At 36.2% G+C, this 16,772-nt stretch overlaps 1 protein-coding gene and 1 non-coding gene across 2 annotated transcripts in view; both read left to right on the top strand.

Moving 5' to 3' along the window:
• LOC113498198 overlaps positions 1–16,023 on the top strand; it is a 71,963-nt gene extending 55,940 nt beyond the window's left edge. Inside the window, exons 4-8 of the mRNA XM_026878138.1 lie at positions 7,486–7,798; positions 8,840–8,982; positions 14,142–14,235; positions 14,571–14,725; positions 15,127–16,023. Of these exons, the coding sequence (XP_026733939.1) occupies positions 7,646–7,798; positions 8,840–8,982; positions 14,142–14,235; positions 14,571–14,725; positions 15,127–15,418 (837 nt within the window). The 5' untranslated portion in view covers positions 7,486–7,645 and the 3' untranslated portion in view covers positions 15,419–16,023. The remainder of the gene's footprint in view (positions 1–7,485; positions 7,799–8,839; positions 8,983–14,141; positions 14,236–14,570; positions 14,726–15,126) is intronic.
• A 447-nt stretch (positions 16,024–16,470) lies between these two features.
• Trnal-caa lies at positions 16,471–16,585 on the top strand. Its single transcript has 2 exons — positions 16,471–16,508; positions 16,541–16,585. It is a non-coding gene; the product is annotated as a tRNA-Leu (tRNA).
• Positions 16,586–16,772: the final 187 nt, after the last annotated feature.

Here is a 16,772-nt window from a genome sequence, read left to right on the forward strand (position 1 = left end):
TTTAAAAACTCTGACACTAGGTTGCACTTCAACCATACGAAAAATTAAGGCGAAATTAAGGCAAGTTATCTTACGCGGTTTTCGATTTAAAAAATAGTGAAATTAATAATTCTTATGCAATAACTTATATGTTTATTTTATAAATATCACACTGGTATATAAATATATAAGAATTTTGTATGGGTGTGTTTGTTACTTCTTCACACTAAAATTTGGTTAGGAATTAGATGACACCTTGAATTAATATAAGTAATTCAAGTTATGTTTTTTCAGCTATAACTCGACATCGGGGTAGGCGAAGACGCGAGCAACAGCTAGTATTGATTATAAAACATGATGACCATCCTCGATACGCGGGCTCCTAAACTACAGTCTAGTAGCGGGCCGGTTCCGACCCAATTCCGCAACAATCAACCATTCTACACTACCTACCAACAGATAATTATCAACCTTACAACTTTGACTTAAAGTCGGAATTAGTCTGAAGTGTTATTAAAAATAGTCTACAATCTATGTTGCAGTTTGTACAATGTGTACCTACGGGAGCGAGTAGGGTTGACACAAAATTTAAAATTCATTGTTTAATTATTAGAAAAGGTTCTATTTATTTTTTTATTTGGGAAAACAAACGATCGTACATTGCATAATAAATCTAAATAAAATACACAATGGAGTAAGATTTACGTTTCCACAGGTTATTATCCCACTCTCTTCACTATGGGAGTAGTTTGCACAAGTTTCTTTAAATTCTTAATAAAGATATATCACAATTTAATATAAGTACAAAGAACTATGACTTTCGTAAATTTATAACGAACCCTGATAATACGTATAAAACGCAGCGAAATACCTAACAGAATTTTAAAGCAATTTAATTACGATTGTTATGTAGAGCAATACAGTATTTTGTTGTATTACATTTTTTTTTAAATATAATATACCTAATTAAAATGTTAAAAAAAAATGAAAAGGCAAAAGAAATCCGAACAAAATCGCGGGCATAACGCTCTCTTAAAATAATATCAGGAGTGAGATCGTGGCAGCCCTAGACAGAGCAAAGCCGGGGGCAGTTTATCATTTTGGTCCGTTATCTCAGTAACTGCAATCCGCTTACCCACTTCACTTGTCTCAGGTTCGCAGGTGGCCAGGCCCTTTGATTTTACACCGGGGTCAATGAACGCTACTCTAATATAATCTAGGTAATCAATGCATTATCGTGGCAGTGCGATTCTAAGTGTGGATGTGTATGCACAAGGTGTAGGTTCGATCTCAAAGAAAGCAAAGTATTTGTGACTATTTTGTTTAAAGTTATTTGTCCTTTTTTAATTTTTTTAAGACAGTCTGATTAACGGGAAAGGAAAAAATCTATTTGACTATAATTGATTTGCTGAAATATATTTCATCTTTCAAAAATCATAATATTAATACATATTGTATGTATTTATGTAAATCCTACTTAACATTTAACGTGCGAACGCAAGGTGTGCCAATATTGTAACAATACCAAAGAAAGTTCATAATAAATTAGTCTATAAGTGAACTGTATCCCTACTAATATTATAAATGCGAAAGTAACTCTGTCTGTCTGTCTGTTACGCTTTCACGTCTAAACCACTCGACTGATTTTAATTGAATTTGCTACAGAGATAGAGTTGACCTTGAGAAAGAACATATGATAGTTTTGATCCCGCAATTTTGAAGAGTTCTCTTGGAAACGCGATATAACCGACCTAGACGCGGGCGAAGCCGCGGGCGAAAAGCTAATTGGATATATTTCTTTGTTTGGTTACCTACTACAATACTTTTAAAACCTCTTTATACAAATGCTTCCTGACAACCACTCCGGTATGAGTGTAGAGAGGCTTCGGTTGAGAGGCAGCCGCCCCATATAAGAGTGAAGATTTTGTGAAGAACTGCGCAGACTGTCAAGAAATTAAGTTATGTCTGATTGCTACATCTTGCTTATAATGTCTAACGACACGTCCACTGCTAATGTGAGATACTCATAGAATTATTAAAAAACAGGATAAAAAATATATATAGTTTATTTATTTATACATAATTTGACACGGAAATACTTTATTAAGATATAAGTTTTGAAAGAAGAGAAAGGTGAAGAATATATATGTCCAAAGTCACTTTTCCACGCGAACTAAGTCACTGACATAGCTAGCAAGTATAATTAACTACCTTACTTGTAGTTAATACGAACATACAAACTAATAATACATGTAAAATACATTGAAGTGTTTAAGTCAAACTAAAATCAACCTGTTTGATCATCTCCTGCCCTGAACATAAAACGTCTTGAAAGCTAGGGTCTCGATACACGGCTGATACCGTTTACAAGACTTCCAATTAAGCCTGGGACACGCCTGTCTCGCTAATGACTTATTCCGGGAGAAACCACCCAGGAGACTGGCCTGTGCACCATATAATAAAGCGGAAGGTACTATTGGATCAGAGGATCTGGATAGCCTAGATAGTGTTACATCGCATTTGAATACATGATGAAAAGAATACTTTATTTCAGATAAGTGACATGATTTTTATAAATTTAAGCAATTGTGAGCATTGGCGATTAGTAATGTAGTTTCATAACTTGTCTAAAGGCCCGAAACGCGTACCACCAAGTTTTATCTTCGTACTAGCTTTTCGCCCGCGGCTTCGCCCGCGCCGATATCGATTATATCGCGTTTCCAAGAGAACTTTTTAAAATTCCGGGATAAAAGCTATCTTATACTCTTTCTCAAGGTTAACTCTATCTCTGTACCAAATTTCATTAAAATCAGTTCAGTGGTTTAGACGTGAAAGCGTAACAGACAGACAGACAGAGTAACTTTCGCATTTAGAATATTAGTAGTGATTATAAGTTGTGGAAATGAAATAGCACACGGTGTAGAGCGACGCCTCTCATCTATAATTGTCTTAATATTACTTGAAGAAGTGGTGATGGTGGCTCAGAGTGCTCTGCAGTTTCTGAAAACAAGCCTTCTCAGGTTCTCAATTTGTCTCGTGATTGTTTTTCGATACCTCATAGCTTCGGACTGGATGAGCCGATTTTCACGATTCTTTTTCATAAAAATAATAAAAATTTCCTCAAGTTTGGATCTACTGATCTCCTTTTTATTTGATGATGTAATTAATATCGTCTGCCCATCTCATCTTGGCCTACAGATTTTGCACTTTCCAATCCTTGTCCACAATTCAGTTTTAACTTATTATCCAGCAAAGTCCATTTGCTTTACATTCTTGTTACATTTCGCAACTGCAACCTAACTTGACTACAGGGTGTGGCCAACTTCAGATAAATTCGGTCCGAGATCGGTTCTAATGATTTTCGAATGTCCGCGTATTGTAATGTAAATCACTTGAATAGGTCGTTTTGCATACTTTAAAATAATAAAGCATTATCTTGATCTGTTTAATATTTTTTCTACTACGATCAATTTGAAGGTTATCAATCTAAAATTGTTGTTGTTTTTTCTTTGTGATTTGCAAGTTAAGAAAAAATATAAGCTTATTAAATCCTACAATTCTGTTTTGCATTTTGAAACGTTCATTCATCGATAATATTGTTCCGCTTTGCTATATACATCGGTAAAAAGCCGGGTTTCGCGATCTACATATTTACAAACTAAGTTTATAGACATATCCTACACACTTTTTTAACTCTATAAACAGATGGTAACAATTTATAGCTATTATTAAATAATTGAATACACTATCCCAGTCAGCAGGATAAATGACACATAATTGAAGATAAAAGTAGGACACAACAAGTTTCAAACGATTTGACTCTCAACGCCTAAGGGGCCTGCCACTGGAACCTAAAGTAAAGCCGTTGTTTTTGTTAAAGCGAGACGCCGCGATTCAAGACATAGAGCGCTCTCTCGCTTCCACCACCTATCCCAATTATTAAACTTTATCTTTATCATTTTTTTACCGAAATTATTGTGTAACTGCCATTACTACTGTTAGCAGCATGAAAGTAGAAGATTAAATAAATTTGATATCCCTTAAAAAAACCACAAATTTTTTTGCCGTCGTGTTTTATTTTGAAACCAAGTGTCAGAGCCTTCACCTAGAGAATAGGGCTTCTGACATGGCTAAAAATCATCAGTACACCCGTACACCCTTGAAAATTCGCGAGTTTGCTTGTTTCCTCACGATGTTTTCCTTCATCATTTTTAACAAGTGATGATGATGATGACTTCATAATATACACTTGAGTCCGAAAAGATCAAAGATTTCACAAACCTTCTAGTCACATGCACCCAGAGTCATGACAAGCATTCATAGATCACACAAATGCTTGTCCTACACGAGGATCACCACTGCGACACGTCATGCTCAGTTGGACTTAAGTTTAACTTAGTATCCTAAAACACTCGGGTCTTCATGCGTTCTAAAGTGTGAATTTCTAGTAGTTTCTACCCTAATACTGTATATGTCAGACATATTGTTCAGATAATCCTATCGTTGACGCTACTTAATACTATGGCTGTAATTACTGATATAATATTGACGCCCAGTAATGTAGGCACAGTAAAAAAGTATTGCAAGTAGAAAGAAAGTTCCGCAACCACAAAAAGCTTTGCGATAATATGCTATAACAATGTTTAGCTAACGCGGCTTTGGAAGCATGTTATAGAAAACTCTCGCGACATCGCCGCGTCAGCTTATGATTAAGGACTCCGGTTGGGTGCGAAACTAGTCGGGCAACCCCGACAAATACGCATGAGCAAACCCTTACATTTAATGTTTTATAAAAGCTTAGTAAAACGCCATTTAATAGTTTTTACTGTCTTGGGTTAAAAAAATCATCTCGTGAAGCACGCTTATTCGTAAGCAGACAACACTCTTCTCATAACCACATTTTATATTTCTATTCTATACGTCTTGACAAATTAACAGGTCCCCAATTCGTCCGACATGTTTTCTACGCATACGAAAACGTGTACAAAATTTTAAGAGCTTTTAATAATATAATTTATAGTTTAGCTTGAGTCTTGCAGTGTTGTACAAGCCTAAACGAGTCATGAGTCTGTGAGAATGGTGCCTCAAATCAAATTTTCGTTTGATGGGATTTTGATTAGTATCCCATGACGATATGGGGCTCCCAACATCCCATAATTATATTGACGTTGTTTTAAATGTATTACATTGTTACTGCTTACTCATCTTCATTAGATTAAGATTATGTTTTAATATGATGAACGGCTTCTGTTATTTATTTAATACTTGGAAATTTCGCCCTTCGCTGTTCACTTTTGAGTATTTAGAGATGGGATTACCAGTAAACTAGGTTTTAAATTTTGGATCCTTTGTTTTTAAAATGGAACTAAAAACTGGCTGTCTGAATATTGTGAGGTTGTATCTCTAGACAAGAGTTTATCTGTTGCCTTTATAACAACAATTCGAGGTTTAAGCCATGGTTGGTTTTGCGTACATTCCCAGGGGTCACCATTTTTTTGCAACTTTGATTTTTTCCCCGTTTCTAAGAGGGTACCTACTCCGTACAGTCCCGGGTCCCACTCGCACTTAACGGAATATTCTGTTCATTTTTTTACAACTGCCAGGAATAAGTACTGCATAACAAACATAGCTGAAAAACAAACATGAAAACTTTTAAAGTCAAAGTCTAATACAAATAACAGCTTTTTTTCATTACACTTGGAGACAAGTTAACGTGCCCAGAATGTTAGAATTTCAACGTTTTACGAACGAAACAGTCACGAAGCACAAAATAACACAAATGGCGTCCACCAAGTATGGTCTCACCCTCATTTGAATACAGTGGGAGAAATTACCGGCGAAATTACCATACGTAAATATTTACCCGGTAAAGATAAATCAATTAGCTTTACCTTACCGCATTTGTTCCGTTTATGGACTGGTTTGAAACGACTCAATAAGCGTTTGTTCTTTAAAAAGCCGATTACTGAAGTGTCAATTTGTTTGATATGACACTATAAGAAGTTTAAGTAGTCAGACGAAGTTATTTTTAAATGTCACTTCGCTTAGTATCGTTCTAACATGCGGCTGGAACATTATTAACTTGGACCTTAAATAGATTATTCGACAAAATTTGTGACAATAGGGATGATGACAATTTTTTTTGCAGTGTCCGTCTTGTAGTTTCTTGTATAATAATGGATACGTATTTTTTTATTTGTCCCGCAAACATAAATTGACCAAATTACAGTGAATGAAACTTGACGTCACGATTTAATATAAATTTTTGCCATATCGTTACGTCACAGACTTTAAAGCAGTTAATCTTTGTCAATTCTAGTTTTTCTGAAAAAAGAAAAAATACTTGTCTCATACTTTTCAATTATCTAACTGAGGGACTAATGAGATTTTTTCTTTTTATACCCAGTCATCACCCCTATTGTCCGATCTGGACGAAATAAAAACTTTAAGCAAACTTGGTGTGTATTTTTGGTGTTTATTTTTCACTAGACTGACGTGTAAGAGAGACGCCGCTATATAACATATAGAGCACTATCTCGCTTAAACAAATTGTCACTTTTTTTAAGTTTTTTACAACACATCAATAATAAACAGCACAGTAACCTTGACCTTTCACTCACCTTTTGTACAAATGATCTCAATATTTACAAATACATGTTCATCGATCACAACTGATCAGTTTGGTACAATAGGTATTGTGTTCGATTCCCGAGCACGCATTAATCGTCTTTGTTGAGTAACATCTTGATCCTCAACCGGATTTAATGTTGCTAAGAAAATATTTTATTTGTACCAATATAAAATGTGGTGTAGTCTAGTTTCTGCGAATATTGCTTTTGGACAATTTTGAAAAAAGCGAAGCGTATCGACGAATGAACCGTGACATAGGTTGTCACCTGTCACCTGTGACACAGCGATTTACAGACAGCGGAGTTTTACAACGTAATCTTGTTCCGATTGACCCTCTATTACGACTAACTATTACATATTGACTAATTATATTCCCAAGACAATTAAATAGCTTATCTATATCATTAAGTAGTTTTTTTGATACTACACAATTATTTCAAAACAGTAGAACATTTTTTGTTTCATAATGCCGTTTGCACATTATCGATCTTCGTAATCGATAAAATACACTGGCGAATAGACACATTACGAGTAATTTAACAGGTAAATATATCGATATCAATCGAAACCTGCAATCGTTGCGTCATTAATCGAGTAAGATCGGAATTCGAAACCTACCATTGTTTTTCTTTGTTAAGACAATCACTGCATTATGAACTCTAACTTCAATGCTCAAGAATCAAAATTACTTGTTTGGGGAATTCGATCAAGGTCGCCAAACAATATCGTTATTCGTTACATATTTGGTTTTATTTTTCTGAAATTAAACAGCCGCCTTGTTTTCAAATATATTTTTTTTATGCAAAATTTAATACTTCATATTGTTTCATAAAAATAAGTGTAAATAGAAAATGACGATAAATTTCTTTGTTCCAGAATTGCGGAACCACAAACGATGAACTGAAACGAAAATAACAAGAAAATGTCAAGAGCTATCGCGCCATTATGACCAGATGAACCAAAATGAACGGTCATTGGCCGATATTGTTTAATAGTGACACTAATTATGAGTAAAAAGTAAGAGTTGAAAATCAAAATGGCGCATAAAGTGAAAAACAACCATTACGTAGCGACGCACAGGTCCGGGGTGGACTCTCCTTCCTCCGGGGGATATATGCATCGAGCTTCGTCCAGAGATGAGAATGACAGCCACAGAGCACCTTCAGAGAGAACTCTCTCGGAATATACGGTAAGATTTATATTAATTTTAAAATTCCACAACTTTCATACAACGCCATCTAGTTTCAAACTAAGCCAAGCTTGTATTATGAGTACTAGACAACTGATAAACGTATTTACATATTATTTAAGATATTTAAAGTATTGACAAGTATATCGCAAAGAAGAATAGAGAAAAGACTGAGCAGGCAATCCGCATTTACTTTAATGGTTAATTGATCAAGTTACAGAGAATGGAAATAACGCGTGACGTCACAATTGTGCATGAATTTTACGAAATCGGTACAAGTCACAAGCCCCCTCTCCAAAACAAAAAAAAAATCACAATAGATAAACAGTTAAATAAGTGTCAATTTTTTTTAATACAGATAAAAAACCTGTCATAACTCTGTTATCCCTATTACTGGCACAATTAGACAATGCGAGAAACACCGTGTGAGTTGCATACACTGCGAAGCCGCGCAACTCTAGTATTTAAAAATGAAGCATCATTGCCAGCAATGTATTACAAAAGTACGATAATTTACGCTTCATATAAATAAGCCTCCATTCCATCAATGTTTATTGTAACTATGACGTCACTTCGCATGTTAATTCTTTTCACCTTTTTAAACTAACATTCGAATGAATAATCAAAAAGAGAACACGGTTTGTTTTTATTTATTTTCATTGGTTTAATGGCCTTTAAACTTTGCTATGCGCCAGTTACCGTATTGGAAAAATAAACGTGATTTTGCAGGAATCAAATTCAGTTTTTGAAGGCTTAACTAGTAAATATTTTTCCTTAATATATATTGCGGGATGAAGTCTATTCCTTCTCCCAAAACTGACCCTGTATGCTTTAAGACCGGGATAAATAAATAGCGGGAAGGGGGCCTTTGCCATGCAGTGGAACGCTAAATTAGTATGCATTATAAATATTTTATAAATTATAATGTTTTTTACTTCTTAAAATCTTTATATCGCGGGAGTTTCACAAACATTTAAGTCACATGGTCGTGCATACTGCTTAATAGACGTCTATTTCTAAGTCTTCATAAATTGTTTCCAGACAATGGACGAGAGGACACGGTCTCCGTCAGGCGAGCACAGGAACGGGAGGCGACATCAACACACGAACGGCTCCCCGCGAGCTGACTCTGGGTCCGACGTGTACGTCACCAGCGCAGCATACCGACCGCCTTCAGAAATCAGGTGAGTGATACCTCTTTGTTTTGGTTAAGAGAGGAAACCGTTATGGACATCCCATTCCCTTTATGGAAACCACATTAAACAAAAATTCGATAGTCCAAAACCAAAGGGAAGAAACGGGTAGTGTCAGAGTCTTGCTAAATAATTCGCCTTGCAAAGTCTCATTTAGCCAGACAAACTTTCAATTGAATCACCCCGACCACAATCTTACCCCTTACCCCTATGTCGTGCTATCGCTGTAAAGAGCATTCAAATGCTCGAGCCCTTAAAACAAATCTCCTGAACGACTTCTGCCACAACAGTCAGTGTCACAACACACCAGCCGTAGCTGCAACATTGATTCACTCTCTTAGCCCAATGGGATAGCAATCCCATATGGTCGGAGAAAGATCAGGCAAGCACCCACATTTTTACATATTTTCTTAAATACGGAATAATATTCGAAACGACAAGTCACATAAACGAGACACTGCTAACATCGGAACACAATAAGAATTACCAGAGAGGCAGAATTACCTTTGTAAAGCAAAGTAACCGGTACTTAGTAGTCACTTGAACGTAAGGTCAGGAGAAATTTTCTGAGGTACCCTTTAATTGGGCTGAGGTCAGGTTGCTTTGGCCCCGCAGTTCAAAATATTTTGAATACTCCCTGAATGATTGTGTACTGTTAACCTGAGACGCTACAAAGAGCTTTTTAAATCATATTTTTTTAAAAAAAAATACGACTTTATGTAAAACCTGCTGATCTGAATTAATTAGGTTATTTGATGAGACCAAATTACAGCTATTTCACGTTAAACAAAATTGGTTTATCCAGTACAAAGTTCTGTGGGAATAGCATAAGAAAATACAGACAAATTAAGAACCTAGTCTTTTTTGAGGTTTATTGAAAAATAATGGATAATATTATGTGGAAGCGAGATGGTGACGCGCTGATACTCGGAGTATCAGTGCGGCTCGGCAAATGTTGCTTCAACCGCTCATAGTACAAGCACTGTTATCTTGAACAGTTGTTACACACATTGCATGCCTGCCAACAATAAAGCATGCACGATTTAATTGGACTCCATAGGTTCGCTGATCCGTGGTTATGGGCACCGTTATCATCGAATGGTGCCGCTAAATCCTTAAACTGGAATAATTTCAGGCAACGGAGCATGGTACGTGCCGCCAGCGTCCTCGGACCACGAGCAGACGAGCGTCTGAACCGCTCTATTCTAAAATACACTTAATACCTTGCACAGATACGTTGCTGCGCGACGTATCGCAGGTTGGATTCCCGCTTGCTATAAGCGTTCAAATGTTCAGAGTCTGGGTCTTGTGCATGTGACTTAAGTGTTTGTGTAGAACGCGACGAGTAATTTTTATCAAAAATAGGCCAAAAGTTATCTTTCCATTTAAAGTAGAAGGTCTAAGAAACCAAAATTTATTATACAATGTGAAAAGTGACTTTTAAAATATTACTAGCCTTTCTCCACAAATCTATCTGTATGTTTAAAAACGGGAGAAGAAATAGATCTCTTAAGAGATATTTAATTCTGCGTCAAAATACTAAAAAATCCTGAGTTAAGCAAGCCTAACAAACAGTTAGACAATCATACGGACAGTAAGATATCATAGTTACTTTTATGTATGTTGATACATAAAATAACGTGTGTATGACTCTATTGGGGAAAACGAGTTCTCGAGTGGAAACCGCGTCTTGGCAACCTTATGTAGGATGTTCCCAAGCGCGGTGTAGTGATGATCTGCGTAAGATGGCAGGACCTGGATGCGAGCAACCGAATATAGATATCGATGACGTGCAATTGGGGAGGCCTATGTCCAGCAATGGACGAATATGGGCTGACAATGATGATGATGAATCTATTGAATTTAGAGCACTGACACACTTCCGCACCTACAATGATATATTAGGTACTACAAGACGCCGTGTTAGATGGTGTTCCAAACGCACGTTTGCATAAACGCCCGAACAAAACCATTTTGCATTTAACGCGCGGATTGATGGAAAATTACTCAAAGTGCAATTTAACGGGGCATGTATGAACTATGAATCATAAGTCATCAGAATGTTACTACTAGCTATAGTACACAACTCGCTTGGAACTTGGATATTGGTTTGATTATTTAATTTGAATCGTTTTTAGAGTACCGTGACTAAAAACGGCAAACAAAACAAAGCCGGCTGTTAGCCACCCAGCTGTAACTCATAAACCGTTATGCCTTAAAGATGAATTAATAAAGATGATGTAGATCTGTTCCTGCAAAAAAATAAAAAGGCGAGGCACAATTATTCTTGATCTTTTAAGTATTTTTCTATTCGTGACTTCACAGATATCTGAGTGGTATGGGTCACCTTACATACCTACGACAAGCATTTGCGTGATCCACGAATGCTTCTCCTGAGTCTAGGTGTCTTGTCAATTTGATATGAATGTTTGTGACACCCGCGATACAATGACTAAATTCCTTACTAGCAGAAATTGTTTAATTTGAAATCAAAAATCTTCCCCAACAATATGATAGGCCTGTAATCTGCAATCCTATCTAATAACCTGAAGCAATATTCTCGTAGCTGTGTAAGAAGAATCAAAATAAGGCAATAAAGGATGTTATAGTTTTCGCTTTTGAAAAAAAAGTAAATTATAGCAAACATTTTCTGAAATTTCAGTCGGTGCATTTTAAGTTGCAATTTTCGATTACCTCAAAAGTCAAGTTCTACTAATATTTTCATGAGTCTTTTCACCAACGCGTAAGTAGTGATAGCTAGCAGTACTACACAGCCATATAATTTCAAAGGCAATCACACACAACCTAAATAATATTGGAACTTACATAAAATATTCAGACGTTCGCCGTAAAACTTGAAACGCATTGCACATCTCGAAGCCACAAAGCTTCCCTGTATCAGTGCAAATTGTGCCTGCTTTAACCAAACAAATTTACAGTTACGTTATAAATCATTGCTCATATAATTCAGCCGCGCTCGCTCCGTCGACAGTTCAATGATGTCGCGACACGGGAATCGAACCCAGGCATCTAGGGCACGATTTATTAGCTCTTACGATTCTTACGAACCTCGGTGCTATTCCTACCTAAGTGAAGTATCCCGCTTAGGGAAGATCGACTCTATATTTAGTTACACAAATGCTATATTTCTATGCACGTAACGGATTCATATTATCGGTTTAGTCTAACTGATAGTCGAATAAACAAGTATTTGTAACTATATCTCTGGCTACTAACGAATTAAAAAACCGTGTGAAAATGCTTGCCGACAAAAAGCACTTGATTTGGTAGCAACCAACAAAAAATCTATCGGGAAGAGTAAAAAAGACCATGGAGGCTTACTCCATAACGAATTGAGTTTACTTTCTGCTCGCGTCCTTAAAATGTCGACGTGACGGTACCGGAATTCAGGGTTGTCGAAAGATACAAAATGTAGGATTCATTATACATTAGATATTTTCTTTCTTTCCAAATTTATTAAGAAATCTATAAATTACTGATAGTTTGAAACTTCGCCAATATTATTTGTTCAGACGTAACGTAACTTCCTTGTAATATTACTTATAAACGCGAAAGTTTGTCTTTAGATGTTTGTTCCTCTTTTACGAAAAAACCACTGAACGGATTTATAAGAATACATTTTTACGAAAGTACTTGGTACACAGATAGTTTATAGGTTACCAGAGTTAACATAGGATAGTTTTTATCCCGATTTTATGTTTCCGTGGGATCATTTTCGATTTGGAGCGGGCGGGTCCGCGGGCTGGAGTTTGATTTAGTGCCTTATACGAATAAGGAATTGGGTGATTCTTCGGAAAAAATTACACCTATTCAAGGTCGTCATTATCCTCACCAACTGGTTCACGTCACTGTGTAAAATGTTTTAATCCTTACGTCATTTAGTAATAGCTGTAGTACTTTACAAGCTTAGATAAAAATAATATTAAATCAAGCAATCTGCAATATGTAAAGTGTGGTGAGGATAATGATGTTCTTAATTTGTGTTACTTTTCTCCGGAGAATCACCCAATTACCGAAATTTAATATAAATAAATAATTAATTAATTTAAGAAAACAATTTTCAAAACAACCATTGAACTTTACAAAATAACGAAAGTGCCACTCATTGTAGCGTCAGTTTGTTTGATGTCCTTTTTCTACCGTTTACAATAAACTTTTTATACCACTTGACATCTCATTTATAAGTTAATGTTTGTTCATCTAACAGTGACTAAGGGTTTCCCGCTTGTTAGTTTTTATACAATTCAATTCATGACTTTCAGTAAATTGTCAGTGAGTTGACAAAATATTCGATAGGAATGCGCCCAATTAATTTTATTGGATGTGACTTTATCAGTGCAGTGTAGGACTTTTATAGATAGATGGAAAATATGTACTTTCTTTTTTTCAAAAAGGATTTAACGAGATTTTTGAGAGAACTTCGAAGTTATTATTTTATTACTTTCCCATTAGAATTGTTTATTTATGCACGGTGTGCTCACGTGTTTTCAATATTTTTCTTCGTCATTAAATAAGGTTTTTATTGAAATAATTTTCCTATCACTAATGAAATTTACCACCAATAGAAAGCTTCATTATTTTGAATGTCATAGGCTACATTACATATTAATCCAAAAATTTCGGCAAAGTGGAATCGAGTTAGCCACTGTTCTTCACTGACAGAAGTGTAATCTGGTTCTTCAAAAAGTTTTTATTTAAAGGAAGTGTTCTGGATAATTTAATTCAAATAGCGACTTTTTGCTGATATTTAGCCTTGACGACAGGTAAGCTCATTTCACGAGTGTCGTGACATACGTGCCGTCAGATTAGGGACGCGGCGATGCGCGTGCGCACGCCTCGGTCACACACAGCGCGCCGGAACGAATGATGTTGTCACGGAATGGAGATTCCTAAATTATTGAATACAAACGCAAATTATGTAACGCTGTTCCGATTTCTACGCAAAATAGAAGATACGATATACTGATTTAGGGTTCCGTAATCAATAACATTAACATATTGTGTGAGCTATTACATTTTCTTCTATCTAAAGATTAACGTGACTTAAACAAGGCATGTTTAAGCAATTTAGTTAAGTAAGACATCTAGGGAATCATAAGGACGGCAACTAACATTTTTTTCTGTTTCAGTCGGCAGTCACGGGCACCTCGGAGTGTATACTCGTACAGAAGCGCAGTGGCGCCCTCTGTGGCCTCCACTCACAGATCCAAAGTCTCAAGAAAGGTAAGAACAAAAGGGTAAACCTCCTTTAGAAAAGAGACGACGCTACGTGCAGCGTAGTGCTGATGAGTTTCAACTCAACTCCATATAAAATCGTAATGCATCATTTCATCCGACACTTAATTTAACCACACCTTCATTTTTCAAGTATTAACGTTTTCTGTTTCAATACTCAATCATTTATAGCGTTCCATAATGTACATGAAGGTTTTAAAAATATAATGATACTGGACCATTATGGACCCTGTCGGGCACAGCAATATCTTAGGAGAGAGGAAGCAGTAATACTCTTATATTTCCTCTGCCACTTGTGATTCATTTGTCTATCTTGCTTAAAGGCAGGTGTGAAGGTGGACGCCATGGCAGCCCCGAACCCCTTCTGCCCAAACGTGAAGGGCATGTGCTGTCTCATGCTGCTCCTGAACCTGGGCCTGATCCTCGTCACTCTGGGCTTCGTCATCGTCCTACAGTTCTTTGAACCACTGTTCGTCTGGTACGTCAATCACCCTTACTGACTTCATGAGCAGCATGAAATGATGCTTAAAAAAAATATATTTAATATTTGGCTGTGCGGTTTGTCGAGTGGTTGAGGGATCCACGCCAAACCCACCGTGCACGACGTGTGGCTGGTTCGTTGCCCGCTTATGACAATCATTTGCTTGATCCACGAATGGTTGTCCTGAGTCTGGGTGTATTTGTGAAACCCCCCGCGAAACAAGGATTAAGTTCCTTTCAGCGGGAGTACGTTTTACAAAAAAAAAATGCAATAGTCTCCTTTTATTGCGAACGAAAAAACGTTCATTCTAATAAATCACTGGTAACATAACTGGTACATCAGTCCCCTTGCATTCCTCCAGTCCTTTACCATTTATCAAACGAATTAAAATTTTCCAGGATCCTAGGCATAGTTTTCCTGATCTTCGGCTTCATCACACTTGTGGGCAGTCTGATCTACTGCGTAGTGTTGTGCCGGGAGAATCCCTACCCCCGCTACCCGGACGACTTCTACTGGACTCACCATTGGTCCAAAACCATCGGCCCTTCGGAGATCCACTACAGCGCTAGCGAGAAACAATACGTCAAAAATGGCCACGGAGACAGATATAACAAGTACAATGGGAAATATTCAGATAGAGAGAGTGCTAAAGGCTACTCGGACAGAGAGAGTAAACTCAGTAGGTACTGAACAATAATTTAAATGCTATGAATTAATTGAATAGATCAAAGTTTTAACACCATTCACCCCAAACACTAGATGTCGCTTCTTTGCAAAGCAATTGTTTTTGTGTATTAGATAATGTATCTTAACAATGAAACACTAGAAAAATAATTGTGAGAGGATTTTTGAAGTGGCAACCCTTTAGCAGTTCTTGGCCTAAATTGTACTTTTTCTGGTATTAATGAAGAGAAGGTTCTAACATTTTTAATGAAAAAAAAATCACTTCCATGCGTCTTACCTACCTACGTAATAATAAAATAAATGTACGAAAATTACTAATTTTATTAAAATGATGAAGAAAATTGTTCTAGAATAGCACATAAGAACTGTTTATTGTACCTAATATACCTATAGTAACAATTTGTATCTAATATTAATTTAATGTAAATAATATATTTTATATTATTATTATAATATTGTAAAAAAACACTCTGAATAAAATGCCATATTATTTTACCTGTTATTTTAGGAGTGTCTAGCTTAAGGTTAGTGTCAAGTTGTGGAACGCGAGTGAATATCTACAAAAATACAAACGGAATATAATTATAAAATTTAAAAACTTTTGTGAATTAAATGGCAAAAATTGAAATATTTTCTCAATAAATAATATTTAGTAACAGTTTATTGTTTTATTATTTTACACCAGCTGCAAATAAATCCTCCTTACTTGTTAACACTAGGTATTTATTAACTAACTCCAAAAAAAATCATTGGAATCGGTCCAGCCATTTTGACGTGAAGAGGTAACAAAAATATTCACAATCGTAATAATATTCCATAGACTTTTGTGATGATATCACCTCTAGATAAGGAATGCACCTTATCATGATCGAGGCTTAACGTGGAAAAAAAATAATACAATTTCTTCACCATCCTACTCAAATTATAATAAACAAGCACAGCTTTCATCGAAATCATTACGTTACGGTACAACTCGGCTGTATATTGCAACAATAGCACGCAACTTTTGAGTAGTTATTTGTCTTGACTAGTGCCAGTATTTCGAGCTCCACATCATTGTCAGGATGGCCGAGCGGTCTAAGGCGCCAGACTCAAGGTAACTTGCCCGTTTGACACGGGTTGCGGGCGTTCTGGTCCTCTCTGAGGGCGTGGGTTCGAATCCCACTTCTGACAAACCTTTTTTGATTATTTAACTCTTTCGAGCTCCGTGACTAGGTTTAAGTACACCACACCACACCGAGTTTTATGGCTTTGACTTTGACTTTATAAATATCGGAACAGTATTAACTTCATTTTAAGCTTTAATTTTGGTATAAGGGGAATTAAACAAAGTACAGTTTTAAATTGTTCATTTATTTAC

Source organism: Trichoplusia ni, chromosome 10 (genome assembly GCF_003590095.1).
Source record: "Trichoplusia ni isolate ovarian cell line Hi5 chromosome 10, tn1, whole genome shotgun sequence".
In the NCBI taxonomy this organism is placed as follows: Eukaryota; Metazoa; Arthropoda; class Insecta; order Lepidoptera; family Noctuidae; genus Trichoplusia; species Trichoplusia ni.